Source organism: Anolis carolinensis, chromosome 2 (assembly GCF_035594765.1).
Source record: "Anolis carolinensis isolate JA03-04 chromosome 2, rAnoCar3.1.pri, whole genome shotgun sequence".
Taxonomy (NCBI): domain Eukaryota; kingdom Metazoa; phylum Chordata; class Lepidosauria; order Squamata; family Dactyloidae; genus Anolis; species Anolis carolinensis.
In genome coordinates this window covers 304292130-304302349 of record NC_085842.1, presented here as the reverse complement: position 1 = coordinate 304302349, position 10220 = coordinate 304292130, and the positions used below count along the sequence as shown (strand labels likewise).

Below are 10220 nucleotides of genomic sequence, written 5' to 3'. Positions count from 1 at the left end.
TTGCATGTTTTACTATCCCTTCTCTTTCTATATTGTGTCCATATAGTTTTATATTTTATTATTCCTTCCTCTCTATGCGTGTGTACACACACATATATACTATGTCCATATATTTTAGATTGTACTTCTTTGCCAGAACCCAGATTTTGGCTGTTTTGCTTTAATAAGGCGATGCACATCGATGGTGCTATATAAATAAAAATAATCATATAGTTATTTATAAAGATGATATTCCTAATAATAATGGGTCTTGTTCGTGGGGAGAAATAAGCGGTGGATCAATAAAATGATGATGACAAATACACAAAACTGCATTGCTTCCAACTGGAAACCAATGCTAGGGACTCAGCCTCTGCTCAACCCGGAAGCATGTGTCTAGGGAACTCTATGGTTTCTCAATGAACTTTCGAATTCTTGGAGCGGCCGCTTGGTGACGCTGCTTCCGCTTCCTCTGAGGGAGACAGGACAAAGATGGCGGCGGGCAAGAGGCAGCGTGGAGGCGCCGGCCATGGCAACGCGGCGGGGCCGAAGAGGAAGCGGGCGAAGAGGGCTCCGGAGGCGAAAGCCGAGAAGGAAGATAGGGAGGCTCCTGCAGGAGAGGCGGGCCCAGAGGAGCACCACATCCCGGCCCCGGTCTCGCAGGTGAGGCTGAAAGCGTGGCTGTGGTTCCAGCTACACCAGGCCTGGGCCAACTTGGGCCCTCCCTTCAGGGGTTTTGGACTTCAACTCCCACAATTCCTAACAGCCTACCGGCTGTTAGGAATTGTGGGTGTTGAAGTCCAAAACCCCTGGAGAGAGGGCCCAAGTTGGCCCAGGCCTGTTCTATACCATTGAGCCATGGCAGTTCAAACTGCATTAATTCTATAGTGTAGATGCACCTCATGTGGTATCTACCTCTTTGTATCTTTCAGGGCAAATGGAAAAACAAAGAGAGGGTGCTCATTTTTTCCTCCAGAGGCATAAATTTTAGGACAAGGCACCTAATGAAAGACTTGCGAACACTGATGCCTCACTCCAAAGCAGGTAATTTCAGATATTTCTTGTATTTGACTTGGCTTCTAGTAAGCTCAAAGTATCTGGAAACCAAGCCCTATGAGGAACGGCTTGGAGAAAGGGACATGAGTGTCATGTTTAAATATTTGAATTGATGTCACATTGAGGGAGAGGGCAAGCTTGTTTTTGCTGCTCTGGTGAGTAGGAAACAGAGCAATGGATTCAAATTGCAGGAAAAGAATAATATCCTGATGTTAAGTTCAGCTAAAGGAGTGGGTATTACTGAGGCTGTGTTAAAGGCTTTCATGGCCAGAATCACTAGGTTGCTGTGAGTTTTCCAGGCTGTATGACCATGTTCTCTCCTGATGTTTCACCCACATATTTGGCAGGCATCCTCAGAAGTTGTGAGGTCTATTTGGAAACCACTCTGAGCCCTCCATCCGGTGTGAGAAAAGCAGTATACAAGTGAAATAAATAAATAAATACATAAACTAGGAAAGTAGGGTATATATATATGTGGAATGTCCAGGATGAGGAAAAAAACTTGTCTGTTTGAGGCAAGTGTGAATGTAGTAGTTGGGCACCTTGATTAGCATTGAATGGCCTTTCAGCTTCAAAGCCTGGCTTCTTCCATTGTTGGGAGGTGTTAACTGGCCCTGATTGTTTCATGTCTGGAATTCCCCTGTTTTCTGAGTGTTGATCTTTATTTACTATCCTGAGTTTAGAGTTTTGTAATACTGGTAGCCAGATTTTGTTCATTTCCTGGTTTCCTCCTTTCTGTTGAAATTGTCCACATGCTTGTGGATTCCAATGGCTTCGCTGTGTAGTCTGACATAGTGGTAGTTATAGTAGTCCAGCATTTCTGTGTTCTCAAATAATATGCAGTGTTCAGGTTGGTTCATCAAGTGATCTGCTATGGTTGACTTGTCTGGTTGAATTATTCTGCAGTGCCTTTCGTGTTCCTTGATTTGTGCTTGAACCAAACAAGAGTACCCAAACGCAAATCAAGGAACATGAAAGATACTGAGAGAGACTGAATGTCAGACTTCTGTTTGTCCCCCTTCCAAAAGTAGCTATTTGACAAATAATTGTGTCTCCTAGAGAAATGATTCTCAATTTAAAAATATATAAACATGTGTATGATGGGATGTTGATGTATCCAAAAACAGTTCCTCTCAGGCTTCTTTCACACTACCCTTATATCCCAGGATCTGGTCCCAGATTATGTTTTAAACTGTATTATATGTATATGAGTCTCCACTGTCAGAAAACCTGGGATAAGCAGATAATCTGGGATCAGATCCTGGGATATAGGGGCAGTGTGGAAGGGCCATCAGTGTGCACAGTTCCCATTTCTTGCTATTTTTGTTTCTATTTCATGCACAGTTGAGCTGTTTCATCTACCTTTCAAAATACCTTTGGCATGAAAAGTAACATTGAATATTCTATTGGATGAGGTTCATTTCACATTTGTGGGTCCTTCTAGATTCAGCTGAAAGTGCCAAGATATTTTTTAAAATGGTAATTGTTTCACAAATCTGCTAAATAACACTAGTGCTTTGTGGAGAGGGCTCTGTACATGCAACCCCAGCAGTTGAACTGGAAAGCTGCTTAACTATAATTTTTGGGTTAGTTCAATACATATTTTCTTTGGTTCTGCAGATACGAAAATGGACAGAAAAGACAAGCTCTTTGTTATTAATGAGGTAAGTTATGATAGTTCTGTTTTCTCAGAACTACCCTGAATATACTGACTGATTATATGAGTTCAGCTAGTCCCAATCCATACCCTGAACTTTCTACCATACCCTGCAATGATTTCTCCCTGAGTACACATCAATGTAAGAAGAATGAACATGTGAACAAAATATAGCAAACATAAGCATTTGTATTGTCTATGTAGTTTGCTTGTAATGAGTAATGTATTACTGATGGGACACTGGTGTTTTAGCCATAGCAATAAAACTATTCCAAATAACGCTACTATATTTTCAAAAACCTTTTTTGTGTTCTACAATTCATTTTGTAGTAAATTTATGCTCAGTGATGTTAGAACTTTTACTCCTAATGGAGTTATTTGTGGGGTTTATATGTTTATGTCCAACAACACTTCTCTTAACATTTATTGTCAGTGTTCTTCTTGGAACATTTTTTAAAAAAAGACCTGTCATAATGGCTTCCAGGTGATTTGATGCAGAGGAATTTAGTGGAATTTAAGATATGAATGACTAGGGACCACTTGTCTAGTATAGCACATGTGAACTGCATTTTCATCAATTGACTCTCTCGTTGCACTCTGGAGACTAACCAGAAAATCATCATTGTTTGCTTCTGGATTGATTAAAGAATTTCAGAATCAGTGATTTTGATTATTCTTCTTCATACAGGTTTGTGAAATGAAAAATTGCAACAAATGCATATTTTTTGAAGCGAAAAAGAAACAGGATCTTTACATATGGTGAGAAAAAAATTAAATTGGGAAGTTTATTTCAGTGTCTTCTAATTTATGACTTACAGACATTTCGGAGGCCCCTTCTACCCTGCATTATATCCTAGGATCCGATCCCAAATTATCTGCTTTAAACTGGATTAAGCTGAATAAACGGATTCTCTTTCTTAATTGGAAGGTCAAGCACACCTTCCGCTTAGCCTGACTTCAATTATATTATTTTCCATGGTATAAATTAAAATACAAACAACTCTATTTACACTTGTGACAACTTTGCACACTCTAGGTCACCTGTGTTCTATTCCCAATTCTACTCTCATTCCCCAGTTCATGGAATACTTTAGTACACACTATTTTGCATAGCACATTGGTAGATCTTTACCTCATGATGGTAATATTTGTCTACCAGATAGGGCTGTATGGAGGAGGCTGTTTTTCTTCCTTCAGATGAGGAAATGAAGGATTTCAGCTAGAACATTCCAGGTTCTAAGTATTCTGGATCATGCTTTTCCCTTCCAGTTTGAGATTAGGGGTAGGAAGAAAATGTATCCATCAGAGGTTGGACTGTAGTTCCTGTCATTCCTCACTACTGTATATCCTGGTTTAAGCAGATGGGCACCATGTGTCACTCACATTGGCTACACCACATTTTGACCACCCATGCCTTACATAGCCAGCTGTGTTAAGGACAATAAAGGAAAGTTCTTTTAGAAGAGATTGGCCTTTCTCCCTTTTGAGAGAGAAGGACCTCTGATCTCTCTTTAAAACATAGCTAGGAAGCAAGGTGGATTGGCTTTAAAAAGGCCTTTAAAACCTGGTTTACTTTGTTGAACAAGAATTAGACTTTTGACCATTCTTTAAATGAGGATTGGTTTCTGAAGATATTTCACATTTCTGCCATTCTAGGAAGGGTGAGGAGGCGAGAGGGCAACTTTTCTGAAGCTTCAAGAAACAAACATGCTTGTTTCTATATGGTTTATTTTATTTGTTAGTGGAGAAGAGTTCCTGTAAGGTCTGTCTCCTGTCATGTAATTTTAAAGATTCAGTAAAATTGCACAGGATAGAAAGGGAGTTAATGTGTCCACTTGAGGATATTAAGTGTTAATCCAGGCCTTTACAACTCTTTTAAAGTCACTTTTGGCAGATATATATTCATTTCTATTATGTGACATCTCAATAACTTTGGTAAGATGCAATTGGTTTTCTATATGGCTAGATGGCTGCGCTATGAACCAAACTGAGTATGACAATTAGACTTCCCCCTCTAATGATGTTTATCATCTGTTTCAGGCTTTCAAATGCACCCCATGGACCATCAGCCAAATTTTTAGTACAGAACAGTAAGTTCAGATACCTGATCAAACATATTGTATTGCTCTCAGTTGTTAACCTAATTTAGTCCTAAATATTTTAAAAATACACATTTTGTAAATATGCTTAACATGTTCCAGATGTTTCCATACAAACCAGCTATACCACTGTTCCAATTGATTATTCTTTATTCTGCTTACTATCGTTGCAGTTCACACACTGGCTGAGCTGAAGATGACTGGGAATTGTTTGCGAGGATCCCGGCCAATTCTGTCTTTTGACCCCGTAAGTATAGATCTGCAAGTATCTTCCATTCCCTTACAGTCAGCTATACTGTTGCTTTTCACTTGCATTTAAAATACGTTTTCTTACAGACTTTTGATCGGCAGCCACATTACGCTTTGCTGAAAGAGCTGTTTATTCAGGTCAGTGTTCAGCAGTTTTCAGATTAATTTTTTTCCTGTTACATGAGTGTTTTTGTTTGCTGTATTGCTCAGAAAACAGCATGATCTCAGTGTACAGTGGTATGGTAATGGCAGAGAGTAGGGTCCTCAGATTTTTTTTCAAGTATTTATGTGGAGAAGGCTAATATGTTTTTCTCCCATTTCAACCACTATTCATGTAAATAATAGTGTTGAAGTGAGAACAGAAATGCATTTCTGTTCCAAGAGCGGGAGTTAGGAGTGGACTTGATTCAGTATGTGCCTCCTTGCAGTGCTGTTCTGATCAGAACGTAGCTTTAGTGTTTTGTGTATTTTAAATAGCCAGGAAGCGGGGCATGGAGAGAACATTGTTCTTCCAAATGTTTTGGGTTTCAATCCCATTTGTCTCAACTGTTTTATCCAGTGGTAAGAACTTATAGCTCAAAATACCCGGAGGGCTAAAGGAATACATCTTGTCCTGTACCCTTTATGCAGAAAAATGCAGAAAAAATGGAATAGGTGTGGTATGCATGAAGCTACTTCTCTGTATACTGGATAAACTTAGGTCAGTTGTTAAACTCAGGCCAAACCAGATCTCATGTTTTTGTTTTAAGACGAACTGTATGTTAAATGTAAATACTAACTGATTTCTTTGGTGTGAGTTTTTATGGACATAATTAAATGCTATGTTGAATAAAAAGTGTTGGTCTTTAAGGTTCCACAAAATTGCTCATTGTGTTTTGCTAAACATTGATATATTTTGGCAAAACATGCTCGTTAACTGGCCACAACAATCAGAAAATAGAAGTTGGGGACTTGAAAGGAATCTAGTTGACTCTGCCAATTTCTCTCTGTGTCTATTGCTGTAATGCTGATATGCACTGCATTATTACTATGACATTGCTTTGTAATACAAATATGTCAGGGTGAAGTCATACCATGGCAGGATCCAAAATAGCTATACTTAGTTACATTGAAGTTTCACTCCACAAATAATGCCTCAGCCATAAACCATGGGAATATGTGGGCTATGTGTTGCCTTTCTGGGCATCTTGATTTCTCAAAAAAGGTTACGTTCTCTATTTCAGATTTTTAGTACTCCGCAGTATCATCCCAAAAGCCAGCCATTTGTGGATCATGTTTTCACATTTTCTGTAACAGATAATAGGATTTGGTTTCGGAATTACCAGGTTAGTTACTTTCTTTGTGTGATGTGAATGGTACCTCCTTAGAAACACCTCTAACAGTATTTGAAACTGAAATATTATCTTGAAGTGCTTTTGTTTGGAACAGACTGACCTTTGAATGTAAACTATCTACATGCCCCTGTAAAGTTTTCACCTTATCCTTAAGAAAAAATTATATATCTGCATTAAAGAGATGCCCAGATAAGCTTAAGGAAGAAGCCTGGTTGTTATACTGGTCTGGTGTGTAATGGAAGACTTTCTACCAGTACAATTCACATTCAAGCTCCCCTTATCCCAGTTCAGCCTGGATTTTTTGGACCAATTAGAACTGCTGAAGTTACAAAAGATTTAAGCAGCCATTGAATGGAACCAAAGACAGTCTGGCATCAATATCATGTATGCTAAGAAAGGCAATTTAGACGGTGTGCACTTGTGTATAAAATATAAAGCATGTAATTTGAATGTGTCCAGATAGTTAACATTACATCTGGAGTATTTAATATAAAATTGTTCATGCTCCCATCAGTGTGGTAGGTGGTTTGCTTTGAAATATGTAAATTCTTCCCACTCTTTTGCAGATAGTAGAAGAAGACACAGCCCTTGTAGAAATTGGGCCTCGTTTTGTATTAAATCTTATTAAGATCTTCCAGGGCAGCTTTGGAGGACCAACTCTGTATGAAAATCCTCATTACCAGTCTCCAAATATGGTAAGATCTCTGAACACCCACTTACAATCTACTCTGGCTAATGCTTGTGGGTATTTGAATACAATGCTTTAGTTCAAGGGTGGAGGAAATGTCCTGTAGCCTTACATAACAAGTGTATTATACAGTCATTTTTGTGTTGTGTAACTTGTTTCTAGACAACATAATTTGCAAAACTACCACTAAAGCATGTTGTCAGTCGAATTAATGCAGCTTTATAGTTTAGTACGTTGTGCATTGGAGAACTCAGTTTCAATTGTTGTCACTTTCAAGTCTGAGATTTTTTCCCCAAAGAGCTGACACAAGTCATTATGTATAGTTCAGCTAAATGTAGTTTGAGTTTGACTTTTAAATTGGAAATTAGAAGTTGGGTGGATATGCCATAACTGATTTATTAACTAAGTTTATTCTCCGGTTTCAGCATCGACGGGCAATAAGATTGGCCACAGCAGCAAAATTCAAAGAGAAGCAACAAATGAAAGACTTGCAGAAACTAACTAAAAAGGAAGAGAAGGTTCTTATCCCTCAAGATCCAACGGAACAGGTTTTTGATGTCCCAGCTGAAGAAAAACCCGTAACAATAGAACTTGTGAAACCAGAGCCAAAGATTAACTTGAAAAAGAAGAAGAAACCTCACCAGCGAGCAAGGAAGTTGAAGAAGAAGCTTGGTGGGATTGGAGAATAGGCCAGAAAGTGTAGAGAAATGATTAATTGGGACTTTATAATGTGGACATTTAATCATTTTATTAATACTTTTTTGTAATTTGTGTATAATTTTAAAGTTTAACAGCTGAGGACTGGTTTCGTAAAATTTTGTCAAACAACGTTTCTGGTTGTGCCTTTTATTAAATACTAGCTTGGGTACCGACGTTACCTGGGTTATTTGAAAAAGTCAATGTTTTAATTGTATGAAATGCATAAGGTGTGGGTGAACTACAACTGACATTATGCCAGGTTAAACTCCATCAGTACTTAAGGTTTGTTATGTTCGGCAAGTTTGCTGTAAATGCATCATGGATGGGGCTCATTTTGCTCTCTGGCCGTAGGGCAAACTACAACTCCCACTATGGTGAGTCGGTTCCCTCAAACCCCTCCAGTAGGTTGAGTTAGTCATGGGGGTTCTGTGTGCCAAGTTAGTTCCTATTCACAGTTACCCTGGTTGTAGGTGAACTAAAACTCCCAGAAAGTACCCCCCCCCCCCCCCCAAATCCTTCCAGTAATCAGATTTCAGCATTTCAAGTATGAGCGCCAAATTGGGTTCAAATCTATCAGTGTTTGGGTTCAAAGTGCTCTCTGGATGTAGATGAACTACAACTCTCCCAAATCAAGATGAATTTCCCCTAAAGACCTTCAGTATTTTTCGCTGGTTCAGTGCTCTCTGGATGCAGGTGAACTACAGCTACCAAAATGAAGGCCAACTCCCACAAACCCCTGCAGTATGTTCAGTTGGTCATGGGGTGTCTGCCAAGTTTGGTCCAGGTCCGTTGTCAGTGGGGGGGTCACAATTTCTCTTTATGCACGTAAACTATAACTCCCTTTCCCCCAAACATCTCCTTTATGTTCAGTTGGCCACGGGGGTTCTCTGTGACAAGTTTGGTCCCGGTCCATCATCGGTGGGATTCGGAGTACTCTTTGATTGCAGGTGAACTATACATCCCAAGATTTAAAACTTAACAAATGTCAAGGTCAATTCCACCCCAAATCCACCAGTATTCAAATTTGGACATATTGGGTATGCATGCCAAATTTGGTGCAGATTCATTGTTTGTGTTCATAGTGCTCTCTGGATGTAGGTGGACTATAATTCTTATAAATCAAAGTGAATTTTCTCCTAAGGCTTCCTGCATTTTTTGTGGATTCTGTGTGCTAAGTTAGGTCCAGGCCATCATTGGTGTTGTCTAGAGTGTTCTTTGATTGCAGGTGAACTATACATCCCAGTATCACAATTCCAAAATGTCTAGGCCAATTCCCCTCAAAACTCACCAGTATTCAAATTTGGACATATCGGGTATGCTTTCAAAGTTAGGTCCAGATCCATCATTTGGGTTCATAGTGCGCTTTGGATGTAGGTGAACTACAACTATTTTTGTTGGTCTTAAGGGTTCTGTGTGCCAAGTTAGTTCCAGGTCCATCATTGGTGGGGTCCAGAGTGCTTTTTGACTGCAGGGAAACGATACATTCTAGTACTTATAACAGCTATAAATTAAGGATAATCCCCCCCCCCCCAAATCCATCCAGTATGTTCTGTTGGTCATGTAACAAATGTGGTTCAGGTCCATTGTCAGTGGGTGTCACAGTGCTCTGACTTGACACAAGCTGAACTACAACTTCCATCATGTGGAATCAACCCCCCAAACTCTTTTCAGTATGTTTAGTTGCTGCTCAGTTCTGCTCTGTTTGTTATGCAGACAGAGTTGAAAAGAATAGGAAAGGGTTAAGGGAGAGGCAGTGGGTAGGGTCATGCAAATTTCACACCAACTGAGAGAGGAACCCTGGGGTGCCTGCCTGCCTGCAGTGAAGGAAACACATAAAATCTAGGAAATGGTCCCCAAATCCTTGGATAGTGGGCCGTGGTGTTTGTTGAGGACATTGGCAGGGTTTGGGCGACATGTTCATGGTGCTCACTATAACGTGCAATGTCAGTTGAGGGAATGTCTCACAGTACTTGGAACTATGGCTGTCTGTGTAAATAGACACCTCTGCCACATACACACTGATTTTCACTTTTATTATGTGTATAGATATAGATAATTATATATAGAGATAGAGATACGTGGATAGATAGATAGATAGATAGATAGATAGATAGATAGATAGATAGATAGATAGAGTGTATAGATGTTAACTTCAGCAACAAAAATATGAAGCACAGCTTTGAAGATGATCCCGTGGAAGTATCTTTTCAGTTAAACAGCTCACTGATCTGAGCTCTGGAAGTACCATGTAACAGCAGAGCATTAATTATTGGAAAGAGATCAACAGCTTCCAGCTGTGACAGAAACAAACTCTTCATTTGTTTTGTTCCGAAGCATTTATATACTGGAAATAGTAGAAGATTTACATCTTCATTCATTACATGCCTTGGAGAAATGCAGCAAGCAGTGAAGTAGGTAAAAGTTCTTCCTATGCTTTCTTGACCTCTTGGATCCCAGCC

General features: G+C 39.5%; 1 protein-coding gene across 1 annotated transcript; it reads left to right on the top strand.

The window, feature by feature from the left end:
* The first annotated feature begins 429 nt into the window (after positions 1-429).
* Positions 430-7962, top strand: brix1 (biogenesis of ribosomes BRX1). Its single transcript, XM_062972498.1, has 10 exons — positions 430-642; positions 912-1023; positions 2656-2699; positions 3381-3451; positions 4733-4782; positions 4965-5038; positions 5128-5178; positions 6264-6365; positions 6941-7069; positions 7488-7962. Exons 1-10 carry the CDS (start codon positions 472-474, stop codon positions 7749-7751), a joined length of 1068 nt encoding a protein of 355 aa, XP_062828568.1. The 5' UTR covers positions 430-471; the 3' UTR covers positions 7752-7962.
* The last annotated feature ends 2258 nt before the right edge of the window (positions 7963-10220 follow it).